The following is a 14,972-nucleotide window of genomic DNA, read 5'->3' on the forward strand; positions in this document are numbered from 1 at the left end:
AGTGAAAGTGAGGCCGTGATCTGAACCTATGACCTCTTCCTTTCTGTATAAAATGATTGTGACGTTATCCCATCTATTGAAAATTCCTATTAGGAGTTCCTTTTCTCTGAATTTTACTGTTTTCGGTTTAATCAGATCAAATTGTAAAATTTTGCTTATAATTTTTTTACCTTTCGGTGTGGCTGACGTGGCCAAATCCGGTTTTACGTGATTGCACGCCGTTCAAGAATTTTTCAGCTTCCTGTCGGGGTAAGCAAAACGTTGACAGTCTCTAAGAACCTAACTACAATAGCCGATTGTCAAGGTACCCTTTAAATCTAGGACACCTTTCGGAGCTTCTTTGTGTACATCGCCTGAAGGTCAGGCTAGGGGTATGTGTGCCTTTTAATGTTTCCTTTTTTTTAATTTTTAATTATTTAATTTCTCAAGAAGTTATGATTGCTATGATTCGATGATTTGAAACGAATTAACGATTTCTCGTAAAGAAATTTCCCGAGATTATTTGACGCAGCACTGTATCTCGAATTGAGTATGCTTCATTTTCATCTTCAGTTGCACATTTTGGTCAATTAGCGCGCATCCTTATTTTGTCAGTTTTCACATGTTGGACCATTATTTAAATATCCTTACATTATGTCAATCCGTGCTCCTCGTCTTCCGTGTGTATGACTTCACCCCCAAAAACCTGTCTATAATAGGCACTTAAAAAAATTCGATCGAAACGATATGCTTTCGACCATTCTAACCGAGGTAACTATAACTTTTGGGTAAAGCTTCAGGTTAGAGGTGCTTAGAAGTTTGGTATGATAGTAAGGATTGCCGTTGATCCAAGTCGCGCCATAAAACTGTTCCTGCCTACAAATTTCACGCGTACACACAGCGTTTTCGTGGTAGCATAAGGTCAGTGGCGATGAGTTCTTCAAAGAACGTGAGGTGACGTGCCATGTTACTTTGTCAAAAGAAAAACATTACATGAAATTTTTGTTTCTTGAAGAAATACCTGGCCTGAAGGAAGCTTTTTTAAGGTTCAGTCAGAAATGTGATATGATATTCTCATTCGCGTTTCGTTGCTCGAAGAAATTTCTGCCAAAAAGCAGGAAGACAGGATATTTGAAGATTTTCGTCCGGTGACAAGTATAACGTAGAGAGAAGTTAGCTATTAACATAATTTTGGAAGCTTCCTCTTTCATGAAAATAAATTTGACCCCCAATGTTGTTTTTATTGCGAACAAAACCTTACGTTATGCTTATTGTTGGTAAATAAAATAGACATTGTACCTCGATTCGATTCACAAGTAGAAGCGGCCGTAAGAGAAATAACACTTTTTGAAAAGTGTGGCGATGTAGTTCTTCAAAGATCGTAGAATGAAGGACGTGCCATGTTATTTTGTCAAAAGGAAAGCATAACATGAAATTTTTGTTTCTTGAGGAAAGACCTGCCCTGAGGAAAGACCTGCAGGCTTTTTAAAGGTTCAGTCAGAAATGTGATATTCTTATTCGTGTTTCGTTGTTCGAAGAAAGTTCTGCCAAAAGGCAGGAAGACAGGACGTTTGAAGATTTCCGTCCGGTGACAAGTATCGTGTAGAGAGAAGTTAGCTAAGAGCAGAATTTTGGTAGCTTTACGGTTCATGAAAATAAATTTGACCCGCGATGTTGTCTCTATTGCGAACAAAACCCTTAATGAAGCTTATAGTTGGTATATAAAATCAGGTAAGTATATAAATGTATGGGTAACTAAGCAAAGTAATGTATAAATAAGCAAGAACGAGTAAATAGGATTAAAATTAAGTCGGATTTAGCACTGCGTGGGCTACTTACCTATGAGTTCCTTATCAACACGTTATTTTAACATCAAATTGGAAGTGGAATTCAAAAGACAACAATAGCAATTCATTCAACTACGGTGAATTGTTAAAATAAATTACCGCATTCTCCATGATGGCCCTAAGACATTTTACTAAAGAAAAGTCATGAGCGAGTCATGGAATTATAGCATTTTAAAGCATCTAGATCTTCGTTTTGTCCCTTTAATACATATAAATGACCTTGTAGAAGGCCCGATCCGCATTTACCCGAATGCTTCCTTGTTAAGCCATTTCTTGCCATGTTCTATGTTTGTTTAGAGCCATCCACACATTTACCAAAGCTTTAGATCGATTAGCGGACCATAGAGCAGTTGAGAAAATGGAAGCTGCAGAGTATCACCCAATCCAAAGTGCCATCGATAAGGAAGTTTCGCAAAAACAGCGATATGCTCGTTTTCAAGACAGACAGGACAAGAGTGATATGCCTACTAACATGATGTTAAAAATAGCTCATGGTAAGATTCACGTCAATTTGCCCTTCGGCTTATGTCTCCTTCATTAATACTGATAATTATAAGACGACGTCCACACAAATGGCTCTCACTGAAGAAATAAGGACACTTTAATTCCTTTTTCGTCATCATACATAAACGCCCTTAAAAGAAGGCAATATACTGGAGACTTTGGAAAAGAGCTCCAAGAGTGGAATATTCTGACAATGTATATTTCCAGTGTTGATACAAGCAAGTGCAATGGAGGCTTTTGAACATGTGCTGGTGAGAGACATCACATACTGTCGATTTTATCCCATATCGGTAAGAATTTATCAAAAAGAAATTTAGACTCTCTTGGCCCATGCCGTTATTCCAAGTTAGACCCCTGAAAGCTTAACTGAGAAATGTGTCAGAGATATGTAAAGAAATAATGTTATCTTCATTTATTTGGTAGCTGAAGCATAAGTAATGCATGAAGTAAAGACTAGGAAAACATTTTTACTTATTAAGGGAAATATTGGACCTCATGGCGAGGAATTCCCGTTCTGAAGGACTGCCTCGACCTTATAGCAGTCCAGGAGTTGTTTTGGGAGTTAAAGCCTAGAACCGTTATTGAGCTTGGAGCTTATAAAGGCGGCTCAGCTTTGTGGGCAGCGGACATGCTGAAAATGATAGGTGTCACATCACGCGTTCTGTCAGTGGATATTGATCTTTCTTTACTGGATCCAGTCGCTAAAGCATACCCGGATGTTACCTTCATTCAAGGGGATTCACTTGAGATTGACAAATGTTTTCCTCCAGAATTACTCCAGGTTAGAAAGTCCATCGCTATTTATGCCAAAATGTCCATTTTTGATTGGTCAAAGAGGAGGGAGGAGTATTTCAAGAGATGTGAGTTGGCCACCGCAGAGAAATTCTAAAGCGTTGGCCTTTTTCCAGAACAAAAACGATTCCAAAGGTCGTCTAACACTGAGAATTACTACGACTGAGTCATTCCGATGTTTATTTAATCAATGATGGATTACTTCCCTCCACAGGAACTTCCTCACCCATGGTTTATAACTGAAGATGCTCATGTCAACGTCACCGGTGTGCTTGAGTACTTTGATAAGTTCACGGAGCCTGATGACTACATCTGTGTTGAAGACACCAATCCCATAGTTCCAAACTCACCTGGTCAGGGGCTCGCCAAGGAGCTTGGGTACACTCCACTGGGTAGTGTGAAGCTTGACGCGGTTAAGCTCTTCATGAAAGACAAAGGTGAAAGATACCTCGTGGATCAGCGATACGCAGATTTTTTCGGGTGGGTGATGTTTAAACGCTGGACTTTGGAAGCGCTTTGTTGTTCGTCCAGCTAACGATGGAGTTTTAATTTTGCGATTGTCAGAGTCTCATGCCTGAACGCAAATTAAACGCATACATATGGGTTTCTCACTTGTTCAGCTCCATCCGCTAGAATAAAAGAAGATTCATACATTTACAATTCGAAAGCGCAACTTGTAGATTTTAGCCGAATAACTAAGCCCCTATTATGCACACGGATTTAATTTTGAGGATTTACAATCGGTTTCCCAAATCCGCATGCACAATAAAAGGGTATAATGTTGTTATCATTGATCTTTTGAAAATGAGTTACAAAAGTTTGTTCCATTTCGAAATTTGATTTTGTACCTTAATCTTTGGGTCAACATCGGGGTGAAACTTTAAAAGTGGTAAAATGGAATTTACACGAAAATCAGCGAATTATTATCTTGTAGTATCAAAATTTTCAAATCCCTTTTTTTGTTTTGCAGATACAACGTTACTTGGAACATGAACAGTTATTTGAAACGAGTGTAGATGTCAGAAACATCTCAACCCCAGGTGAACAATCCTGGATTCTTAAAAAAAAAAACTTATTGACAGGGTTCTGCACGAAGGACACAAACAAGGGGTCGTATTCAAGGGGTTAGGGTTTGTATTATTTACATAATTTTTCTTGTTTCGAATACATAATATCTTCACCACGCTCAGTGAGCCATTCTGTTTCTTTACATGTCAAGCTAGCAGTAGCACATTTGCCAATTCTGTTAAATCAACCAATTGTAGTCTTACAGTTTAGTGTTGAGTAAAATAAAAGGTGTAATCAGACCGTGTCATCTTTAATTATAAGCCCGTTAACTCTACTGTACTATTACGTTCTCGTTCGCCTTGAAGGTAAAGTTTGCATGATTAAGTACTAGATTTCAGTCATCTTGAGCCCTTCAGTCATCTTGAGCCCTGTTAGATGTCTGTTAGATAATATACATAAAGGGCCCCGCTGGGAGGGCCCCTGTAAGGATTTTTTCCTCAGAAAAACAACACAATGAACCTGGCTAGACCTCCAACCGGATCGACCTGTAGCCTCGTTCCTAAGATCCTCTCTGCCTCCCTTTGAGGGAGGAATAGAAAGGAACTTGAGAACGAGGCTCGATGATCCGGAATTTATGCCACTAACCTCAATACATGTAGTGCAACCGCATCTGTCCACTTGGTCATTTGAATTTTCAATTTGTTGAATTGAAAAGGCCTGAGCCATAGTTTGAAACAGACCTCACTTTAGTCAGATAACTGTAACACACCAGGAAATAAAATACCTCTACGTTTATTTCACACTAGAAGGCTTAACTTGTATAACAGAGATTGACTCGCTAAGGCCGAGAACACTTGATCTCATTCCGTCGGCAAGTTCTTCGTTAATCGTTTGGTTCCTTGTTTCTCGCGACCATGACCTCCGTGAAGGTAGCTTCCTCGTCCCTCTGAGACCGGGATGGATGTCCTGGAGTTTGGAATCTGGAGGGGAGTTAAGTGAGAAAATGATTTAAAGGAGAACTAAGCACCAGAAGCCAAATTGTTTCTAATCTACGCCATCAAAAAGCACATGTCAAATAATGACAGCTCGCGCGGTTTGAGATTCCAAAGAGTATCTTGACATTTTCAAAAGTTTCTAAGAAATTTCTCCTAGGAAGCCGCCATTTTGAAAACACGTCATGTATCGATGAGTCAGGGTGGGTTCCAAACCCCAGCGGAGCCACCCTCTGTATCTTCCATTGATAAGGAAGATGGTCTGTTCAATCCTTGTCCCACCCCTCGGTTATCATCAGTTCTTGACACTCGCATGTTTACCAACAAAATTTGAGGTTTTAATTTGCTTTATAACCTAATAACCCAACCGCATCCTTCCCTAGAACATATCTGATCGATTGATTGATTGATTGTGGTAAAACCAAAACGGAACTAATCCACACGGCCTATCAAAAGAAAGGAAAAAAGGAAAATATAGTTTAGAGCCAATGTGATTTCAAAGTAACCAAACTACCCAAAGCGCGGGAAAACGCGGGCGATCAAGTGGCGAGGGGTTTCAGTTTCGCATCTGATTGAGTGATAGAGTGGCGCGAGTTTTCAGGACCAATCACAGAGCAAAGTAAGGCAAAACCAATGCAGTCTCGGATTATTTTTGACACTCAATCTTAAAATTTCTCTACATGCAGGATTGGTTTGCGGTTCAAAAAAATTGACTAATGGCTTACCATCTAGCTTCAGTGAACATTCAAAGAGCTCTCTTGAACAGAGAATGTGTCTACTGTTACCAAACTGTCCATCACAATATATGTTTCTCGGGAAAACATCATTGGCCTTTCGTCGCAGCCATTTTTTTAGAGCTGATCGTTTACTCATTTTCTTTTCGTTTGATAAAAACTTGTATCCAACAACCTGAAGATTGCAAGAAGACAAATCTTCCGGGAGCTCCTCCTGTCCCTTGCATGTGTTCGGCAAAGCTCGTAAAATCAAAACTTTTGAGGCATTCGGTGTGCTTGGAAGGCCTTGCGAACTTCTCATAAAGGCTAGCATTGGAGAACTGGTTTTTTGAGAAATATTTTCAGGCTTTTTACTCTGGCGGAAATCTTTTCTCTTTCTTTTATAACTCCCAGTTGTCTTCGGAAGCCAGGTATAGACAAAGTGGATAACTTGTCCGAAAACTCCTTGTGTTGAAGCCATGAACTCATTGCAGGAAAAAATGAAACGTTTTTCAACTATGCTATTTTTTTTTTCAACGGTCGCGCGCTCTGACCTCGAAGGTCATTGTGACATCACTAGCGGTGCAAGCATCGATTGCACTGTTGCTAAGCGATCTCTAGTTTTATGAGAATTAAGTAGAAAGAGACATCGTAACATGAACGTGGACTCTCTTACACCAACAAACACATTTGTATGAAACTATAACCAGATTGAAAGTTTACTTGCTAAGTTAAGATTGAGGGAGGACGCTCCGTGTCAGGTTACACTACATGTAAAGTTCATATCGCGAGGCTGCCAAGTCCTTAATCCAAAATGGCGGTAATTGCGGTTGCACACGAGGCTTAAAAAGAGACAGAAATAATGCTAGATTCCAACGAAGAATTCTTTCTTAGCTCATAATTTTCGGTCGTAATCCATTGAAATGACATCCATTGAAATGTAAGTATCGCTTGATTTCGGATAAGTTGGCAAGATTTTTTTCAACGGAACACGAACAGGAAGCTTTAACGATCACAAGCTTTAAAATAAACTTGTTGCTAATGATGGCTGATCTTTCGTTTATAGTATAGTAGAGTAATGGATAGTTTCGTTTTTATCTGGCAGATCTAATCGTGGGCTATGGCACATTATAACCGGACGATCTTCCTTGCAAGAGCCGGTAAGTTCAGTACGAAGACGAGGTTTTACAATTGCAAAATCATCTCGATTTGCTTTGCTGCGATGCTGGTTCCGTCTCGCACTTATTACGCTCTTTCTTTCTTCTTTTCTCTCTCTCCTTCTTTCTTTCATAGCATGATCAATTTGTTCGGCTCTTCATACGAAGTGTTTGCATCCAGATTGATGAGGTTGCTGCAGTAGTATAATTTAATTCGCTATTAAGTATGTTTTGCGCAAGCGTAATTTAATTTAATAATGCGCAGTTGAGTGTTGAATTATTGGAAAAAACTAAATTTTTTTAAATTTAGGATCAGATAGGAGAAGAACTTAAACGGAAGAAGGATCGTTTACTGCTAGGAACCACTGACTATAAAGAACCAAGGTACCCTTAATTTGTGGTTTTATTCCTGTTTCATTCTTCAGCTAGTATGTGACAGGTGATGGTTTTTTAATCTTACGAATTTTTTGCGTTGGTGCATTACATTGAATATCATTATTTCTCAGTCCTCAGTCTGCTGAAGCTCTTCGAAAGTCACCAAATATTAAACCAAAACGAAAGGAATTTGTTTTGAAACTTAGTAAATTTTTGGTAAGTTTGTTATTGTTGTTGCTGTTGTTGTTGTTGTTATTATTCTCATTATCATTACTATCGCCATATCTTTTGTTGTTGTTGTTGTTGACATAATTGCTTTTGTTGATCTTGCTGGGCTGGGGTTAACCCTTAACATTCCAACATCAATATGAATATTCTCTACACCGTTTTCTGTAGATTCCTATGGTAATAATGAGGAGAATTTGTTGAACAATCAAGAGCTTCTTTAGTTGGGGGTCATTTTCTTTATTCTCATGACTGTAGTATTTGATTTAGTAGCAATACTGTTGGGAGAAATTAGATGGTTGTCCCTTCAAGGTATTAAAATGTTAACAAGTGCCCCATGAACATTTATGAGTATTAATTTTAATCAGATATTGTGATGGATTTTTCTCAGAATCTTGATGAATGGAAGAGTTTACAGTTGTTTGGCAGCTACTTGGAGAATGACTTTAGAGGCTCTAAACAACAGCTCCTGGTTTGTAGAATTATTAAAATTTACCATCTTATTTATACTGTTTTTACTCACTCACAGCTTTCAAAATTGCTGATCCTAGCTCTAGGCATATATAAACCTAGATTTACTGGTGACTCAGAAGTCACCAGTAAAATATACTGCTTCTAGTACCTCCTATTACCACTAAGAATTACTTGAGATTTTTTTTATCTGTCATGCTTAAACTAAGGGAAAAAACTGCGCTCTTTGGAACCCAAAGACTGAGGCTTGATTTTTGTCTTCAGTTTTTGTTTATGAACCACAAATATGTAGAAATGTTATCATGTATAATTTTTCATACGATACTTTCTTTCTTTCAAATGAAAAGGAAATGTTGAAAAATGAAGCTCAAACAGAGGCACTTTTGCTGAAGGTTAGTAATTTGTTATTTCCCGGTGCAGAGGTTTACTGTAAGTCACCAGCTTTTTTTCTTCCATTTTTCTTACCTTTTCAGATCATGGAGTACTACTTTGAAGAACGTTTACACATCTTACAGTGCACTAAGTTTTTGTTGAGCTACTGGCAAGACCCTAGACATCGATGGCGAGTAAGTTGAATTTCAATTAATTTTTACCATTTCAGATCTATAGTGATTCTTAATACTGTTTGCCGTACAATTCTTGTGATGTTTGTTAAGATAATTACCAAGACAAAATTTATCCTTACGATATCCATACAATATCAAGCAAACAAGCGATGAGAATAAAGAAAAATATCAGTTAGAGGATTGTTAGTTGATCCAATACCAAATTCTCAAAACTAACATCATAAGAACTGTATGGCAGACAGTAAGGAGAATTACTAATGAGATCTTGGGAGTTAAAGGATTAATTGATGTTTTTCTTTATTCTCATCACTTATCTGTGTGATTACTCTATTGATAAAATAAGGAGTAATTATGTCTTGGTCACTTTCAGGATTTAAAGTGTTATTAAGTACATTTAGCCTATCCCTGCATAAATAAGCTTATCACATGAATATGTTTTTCTACATTTAACGCTTAGACTTGTAAATAAACATGTCAGTTTGATGATTTGCATTTTTTTTTTCACGTAACCAGGAAGAATTTGCAGAGTGCATTGAAGCTATGCAGGAAAATGATGTTTTGATTATGAAGGTACAGTATATGCAATGTACAATGCGCATGTATGAGAATTTGATTTAAGTTGATCTCAAATGCACTTTACTGTCACTCTAATAAAGATAAACTGAAAAAAGATGGTATTCATTGGGAGTTGCTAATTGGGAAAAGTGCCAGATACTGAAATTTTTTTATATCCAGTATGATTATTCAGTACTAAAGCAAAGTTGAGTGGGAGAGATGGGTTTGGAAAAACAGGCTTAAGAAAAAAAGTTCTTTAGAAACAGAATCCACCATATGCAGTGCCATGTAGTTATAGAAAGAACCCAACTTAGTGTAACCTGTGATTAAAATTTACAAAACATGTATAAGCAAATTCAAAGTAAATTAATTGTGGTTCAGGATAGTGCAATGTCCAGCTAGTGAGGGTTGTTGGGAGTCACATGTACATGGACTTGTTTTACATTGTTTATAACTGTACTTTTGAGGGAATCTTGAAATAATATGTCAACATTATTTGTTGACATAATTATTGTTTCATATTATTTGTTGACATACAGTGTTTCACTTGTTATGTGGAACTGCTTCTGTACGAAGCTATGGATACATTACCAGAAGGTGGAATAATACATTCTGTCTTGGAAAAGGGAGTATACCAGCATCAAATTTGTCTGTATACAAGTGCGCAGTATTTTTTGTGTTCGTTGTAGATTTTGGAACAGTACAAGACTTGTTGTTCTACCACAGTTCCTCTTCATGCTACTGCAGGATCATCACTTGTAAGTTTTTTTATTTTCTAGGTTCAGCTGTATTTCATTGACATACTGTTAAGATAAATTAATTTAAAGATTAATGAAGAGAATTCTTTTTTTATATCTGTTCATAGCATCTGAAGACAAAATGTCAGCGATGGGCCTTACAGTTTTTAAGAGAACAGGTAAAAATCTAGGCCTCAATTATCCACATGGTTTTAAACGAATTGTCTTTGATGTAAACTAAAATCAATGGTGTTCATCTTTTTTAGGCATTGTCATTTTGTAGCTGAGTTAGATGTATGATCTAGATCTTAAGCGCAAGCCCTACATAGTACCTTACCCATTTACTAGAGTGAAAAATGGCAGTCAAATTTAAAAAAGGAAGATAATGTTTTTGAACAAGTTTGGTCCTTGGTTTCAAGTATTTACTCCTTCTCTAAGCTGACTATCCATATGTAAAGTTTTACACCCTTATGCATGATAAAAATAAAGGGGGTAAGTTTCTTTAAAGAGACCATGATGCTGTGTCAGTGGGAGAGTATAACAGGGTAATTTAGTATTATCAACTAACTTGAAAATGTAAATTGGCCACCGTAAAGGGTTTCAAGCTAACATTTTGAGTGTTAGCTCTTTATCAGACCGAATGATGAAGGTTTAACACCTGAAATGTCAACTTTCTATGGTGGCCAATTTACATTTATTTATCAACTATGCATAATAGTTGACTTCGGTTTTTTCTTGTCAATTTTATTGAAATTTTGACCATTCTTTCATTTGACAACTTTTTTTTCAGAGCTTTCTCCCTACTTCCATTGGCTAATTTGCCTCTAATTTGTATACACACTTCAGTGGTTTAAAGATTGAATTTTTTATACCTTCAGATACTGCTTCTGGAAATCATGTTCCTCTATTATAAGGAATTTGTTGTTCCAGCCAAGTCCCTGCTAGACTTAGCAAAACTATTTCAGGTGAAATTGATATAAATGTATCATTCAACAGGTACTTATTTTGCTTATAACATACCAGGGAGAATTCTTGTTGGTCTCAAAGCTCTTTCCACAGAGGATAGTTTGATAAAAGAGCTTAATCTTATGAGATAATATGATTTACTCCATTTTCTGTCCACTGATTTTGTTATGAAGGTTTTTAATTTTAATACAGAAAAGTGTTGTCTTGTCAGTGGTAATAGCAGAAAGTATATGAAAAGTGACCTGTTACACCCTGTTAAATAACTTTCTTTAAGTATTCTTTTGTTTGTGTGACTTGTACCTGACAGAGCCAGAGTTTTGAAACAAAACACGAAGATCTAGGTGTTGTAGCTAACATATATTTGGAAAGTTAGAATTGGAATATTTTGAATCTTTTTTTTTTTTTTTTTGTGTTCATGATTTGTACCTGATAGAGTCAGAGTTTTAAAACTTTTATTGCACAAAGTGTTTTAGCTGAGATGTATATAGAAAGTGAGAACTGAAATCTTTGAATCCATTTTTTTTGTGTTCATGATTTGTACATGACAGAGCCAGAGTTTTGGATTGAAGCAAGTCAATAGACAGCTTTTTGAAGGACAGGCTGAGGTCTTACTTCCTCATATCAGGTGAGTAAATTTGTAAGGTCTCCCAGATTTTTACTTGATAACTTTTGGTCACAAACTTCTTACAATATTAATAAATTTTACACTTCTACTAAGTGTAAAGAAAGGGCTTGTTTATATTTTCATTTTCATTCGTAAGAAGAAAAGTGTCAGTGACTGAATATATATGTGAACTGTGGATTAAGAAAATAATATGAAGATGATCTTTGCAGTGATGAACATGACAGTATTGAAAATGGGGCCTGAAAAAAAATCAGGCCTGTACAGGATTTGAACCCAGACCTCTGCAATACTAATGGAGTGCTCTACCAACCAAGCCAACAAACCAACTAGAGAAGAAAAGAAGATAGTATCTTGACTATCAGATTATAGCATTTCTGTGGCACTGGGTCCACCAAATAAAAATTCAAATTCAAATGCTTTTCTGAATATCTGATAACCTCCAATTCTATTGTAATGTACATAATTTGTTTCCAGTTACCTGCAGGTGTTGGTTCTCATAGTTTCACTTGACTTAGAGAGTTTAAGGAAATTAATAGAAGAGGACAGGTGTGTAATACAAATAATTTTGACTGAGTTAGTAAAGACATACATGTACACTGTCTCCATTGTGCTCAGCAAGCTAATCCAATAAACTTTAGATCTATCAAGTTTTGCATATACAACTTTCAGGCAAACTTACTATTAATAATAGTTTAATTTTGCATTGGCCCTCAGATAAAATCTGTTTGCACTGATTCACTATCATTAAAAAATTAAAGCAAGCTTAATATTTAATTAAGGTTCGGGGAAGGGCACTTTGAACAACTGGCTGTAGATTTTCCAAGTTTGAGATGTTGGTTAACCCTTTACAACCTAACATTGGTATGCATATTCTCCATACTGTTCTGTATACATTTCCTAAGGTGCTGACAAGGAAAATTTCTTTAACAATCAAGAACTTCCATAATTTATGATCATTTCCTTTACTCTCATGACCTTAATGTTTGATTCAGGGATGATACTGTAAGGAGAAATTAGATGCTAGTCGCTCTCAGGGGTCAAATGGTTAACCTTGCAACCTGTAGGCTATGTAGAGTGGGTGATAGTGGACAGGCCAGTCTGTTTAAAACACTGAACTTGGGTTTACTAATTATTTCGATTTCTGTTTCACTCTGTTATTGACAGCTGTTCACGGCATCATTTACTCCAGGAGAAAGCCTCACTTGAGGTATGTTTCTGTTCAATAATCTGTTTGATCCTTTAAAAGACAACACAATAATAGAATTACTATGGATACCACTTTTCATCTTTCAGGCTCTAGATAAGTTTTTTCTTAGCTGCGGAGATCAGCCTCACCATGGACCTGTCATGTTGGCCTGGGCAGCATTCAGATATGTTACTATAGATGCCAGTCAAGAACAGGTATCTTGAAAAGACTTTCATTGAATGATATGATTAAGAAAAAAAATTGGCTGTAGGCATAAGTTGCCATTTGTTCCTCAAAGCCACAGCGGTTCCTTGCGAGGGGGGAAAACGAATTTTTTGAAAAACATTTCTCTTACCTTTATCTGGTCATTGTAATAGTACTATGATATACTTTTCTATTTTCTCCAGTTTGTTAGAAGAATTGGTGGTAAAGCATTGCAATGTTCTGTGTTCAAATATTTACTTGGAATGTTAAGAAGTGAGGAATTCTCTACAAATGATGTAAGTATCATTTGTAAGAGGTTTGAACTTGACAAAAATTCTTGATATCAATTGCTGCCTCACCTAATCAAAGAGGAAGGTGCCTGGAATACATGTTTATCATCTGTGCCCAACTAACTCCCAGAAAGAGTAACATCTCCATGTTTGACACATACTTGTAACCCTATCTCTAACCCCTATTCTAGGCACCCATCAACACAGATTAGATCAGTGGAAGATGAAATGAGGGAGGTGAGGGGGGAGAATGTTTGAGAAAAACTGTCACAGAAGGACTCAGGACTGACAAGGAATAACTGTTGCCAAACTGCAAGAAAACTGAAAGATGCAAACTGTGACTAATTTACATTGTTGAGTCTGCGAACCTGTTAGGCTCATGGCAATTAAATTTCTTAATAATGTTATTGTTGACATTTTTTTCCTAAATTTATATCATTATATCATGATATCATTATTGGATATTGATACTTAAGAAATTTTAATTATAGTCAATTCTTTGTGGTGAGGTCTTCATGTTTTTATTGTTTCTTTGAAAATGAAGGTGAAATATTTTTTCAAGGGAAACTACTTTAATTTGTAGGTTGTGTCTAACACTTGCAAGAGCCTTATATATGGACTGATGGTGATAGTGCTGGCACTGTTTGATGAGGATACACTGGGAGAACTACCAGTAAGTACAGCAATGTACACAACCCTGAGTTCAATTCTGTGTATATTCTTCATATGATTTTGTCAAACACATTGGTTTAACCCTTTAACTCCCAAGATCTAATTTTTATTTCTCCCTTTTAGCTGTTACACATTTCTATATAAATTAGTTACAAGAATTTGACACTTTTCTGTTAACCCTTTAACTCCCATGAGTGACCAAGACAGAATTTAAAATATAAATACAATATCAAGCAGACTAGTGATGAGAATAAAGAAAAATATCAATTAGGGGATTGTAAGTTGATCCAATCCCAAGTTCTCCGAACTAACATTACAAGAACTGTATGGCAGACAGTAAGGAGAATTACTAGTGAGATCTTGGGAGGTTAAAGGTTAATTCATCTTTTGTGTATAGTTTTCATATTGTTAGATTAACTCACATTGAATCACCATGTAATTCTTTTTTAGCTGTTGGTCTCTGTTTTGTCACAAACTCTTACTGAGAAAGGTCTTTGTGTGGATTTCTGGGATTCGGTATGTATTTGTATTTTGAAAGTGTCACCTTCTCAATTTGTCTTTGCCTGCCTCTAATGACATTAGCAATTGATACCTAATTGACAACATTGACTGTAGTCACTGTTTGCCTACATTCAAGCATCTGATGCACAAAGATTGTACAGAACATGTACATAAAGCTGATTCTTTGTTGGTAATTTTTATGCTATAATATTTTCAGGACTTGAATACAGGTGCTGGTCTCCTTTTGAATTCAGCCAGAAGTTGGTAAGGTTCTTTCAAAGTTTCCAGTTAATGGATTGGATCAATATCACTACCTGAGCAACTACGTACCTACCCCTCCCCTAACCTAGCATTAACCTTGACTTGTTGTCATTTGACTGTTGTTGGGATAGGAGAGGGGTAGGGGTTCAGTTGCTCAGGTACTGATGTTGATCTGAAGGTTTTGGGTAGAGAACCATAAGAAACTTAACTTTTCTTTCCAAAAGTGCTCTCAGTAAAGGTAGAGAGGTGTTGCTATTATTATTAATTTTATAGATGTACTAGCAAAACTTATTTAGCTTAATGAATAAAACATTTTAAGTGTGTGTGGTGATTGGAAATATAATCT

At 36.6% G+C, this 14,972-nt stretch overlaps 2 protein-coding genes across 3 annotated transcripts in view; both read left to right on the forward strand.

Annotated features, from left to right (window-relative positions):
- The first annotated feature begins 1,945 nt into the window (after positions 1-1,945).
- On the forward strand, positions 1,946-4,536 carry LOC131788683 (rhamnosyl O-methyltransferase-like). Its single transcript, XM_059105773.2, has 4 exons — positions 1,946-2,320; positions 2,810-3,111; positions 3,337-3,602; positions 4,093-4,536. Exons 1-4 carry the CDS (start codon positions 2,185-2,187, stop codon positions 4,136-4,138), a joined length of 750 nt encoding a protein of 249 aa, XP_058961756.1. The 5' UTR covers positions 1,946-2,184; the 3' UTR covers positions 4,139-4,536.
- A 2,108-nt stretch (positions 4,537-6,644) lies between these two features.
- Positions 6,645-14,972, forward strand: part of LOC131788649 (nucleoporin NUP188) — a 33,612-nt gene continuing 25,284 nt past the window's right edge. For both annotated transcript variants that reach the window (XM_059105725.2, XM_066171860.1), the window contains exons 1-19: positions 6,645-6,775; positions 6,941-6,995; positions 7,303-7,376; positions 7,499-7,583; positions 7,984-8,064; positions 8,411-8,455; positions 8,537-8,629; positions 9,143-9,199; positions 9,874-9,942; positions 10,050-10,100; positions 10,800-10,886; positions 11,436-11,512; positions 11,987-12,058; positions 12,677-12,719; positions 12,806-12,913; positions 13,106-13,198; positions 13,776-13,865; positions 14,315-14,380; positions 14,583-14,629. In XM_059105725.2, coding sequence (XP_058961708.2) covers positions 6,759-6,775; positions 6,941-6,995; positions 7,303-7,376; positions 7,499-7,583; positions 7,984-8,064; positions 8,411-8,455; positions 8,537-8,629; positions 9,143-9,199; positions 9,874-9,942; positions 10,050-10,100; positions 10,800-10,886; positions 11,436-11,512; positions 11,987-12,058; positions 12,677-12,719; positions 12,806-12,913; positions 13,106-13,198; positions 13,776-13,865; positions 14,315-14,380; positions 14,583-14,629 — 1,310 coding nt within the window. In that variant the 5' untranslated portion in view covers positions 6,645-6,758. The remainder of the gene's footprint in view (positions 6,776-6,940; positions 6,996-7,302; positions 7,377-7,498; positions 7,584-7,983; positions 8,065-8,410; positions 8,456-8,536; positions 8,630-9,142; positions 9,200-9,873; positions 9,943-10,049; positions 10,101-10,799; positions 10,887-11,435; positions 11,513-11,986; positions 12,059-12,676; positions 12,720-12,805; positions 12,914-13,105; positions 13,199-13,775; positions 13,866-14,314; positions 14,381-14,582; positions 14,630-14,972) is intronic.

Source organism: Pocillopora verrucosa, chromosome 9 (assembly GCF_036669915.1).
Source record: "Pocillopora verrucosa isolate sample1 chromosome 9, ASM3666991v2, whole genome shotgun sequence".
NCBI lineage: Eukaryota > Metazoa > Cnidaria > Anthozoa > Scleractinia > Pocilloporidae > Pocillopora > Pocillopora verrucosa.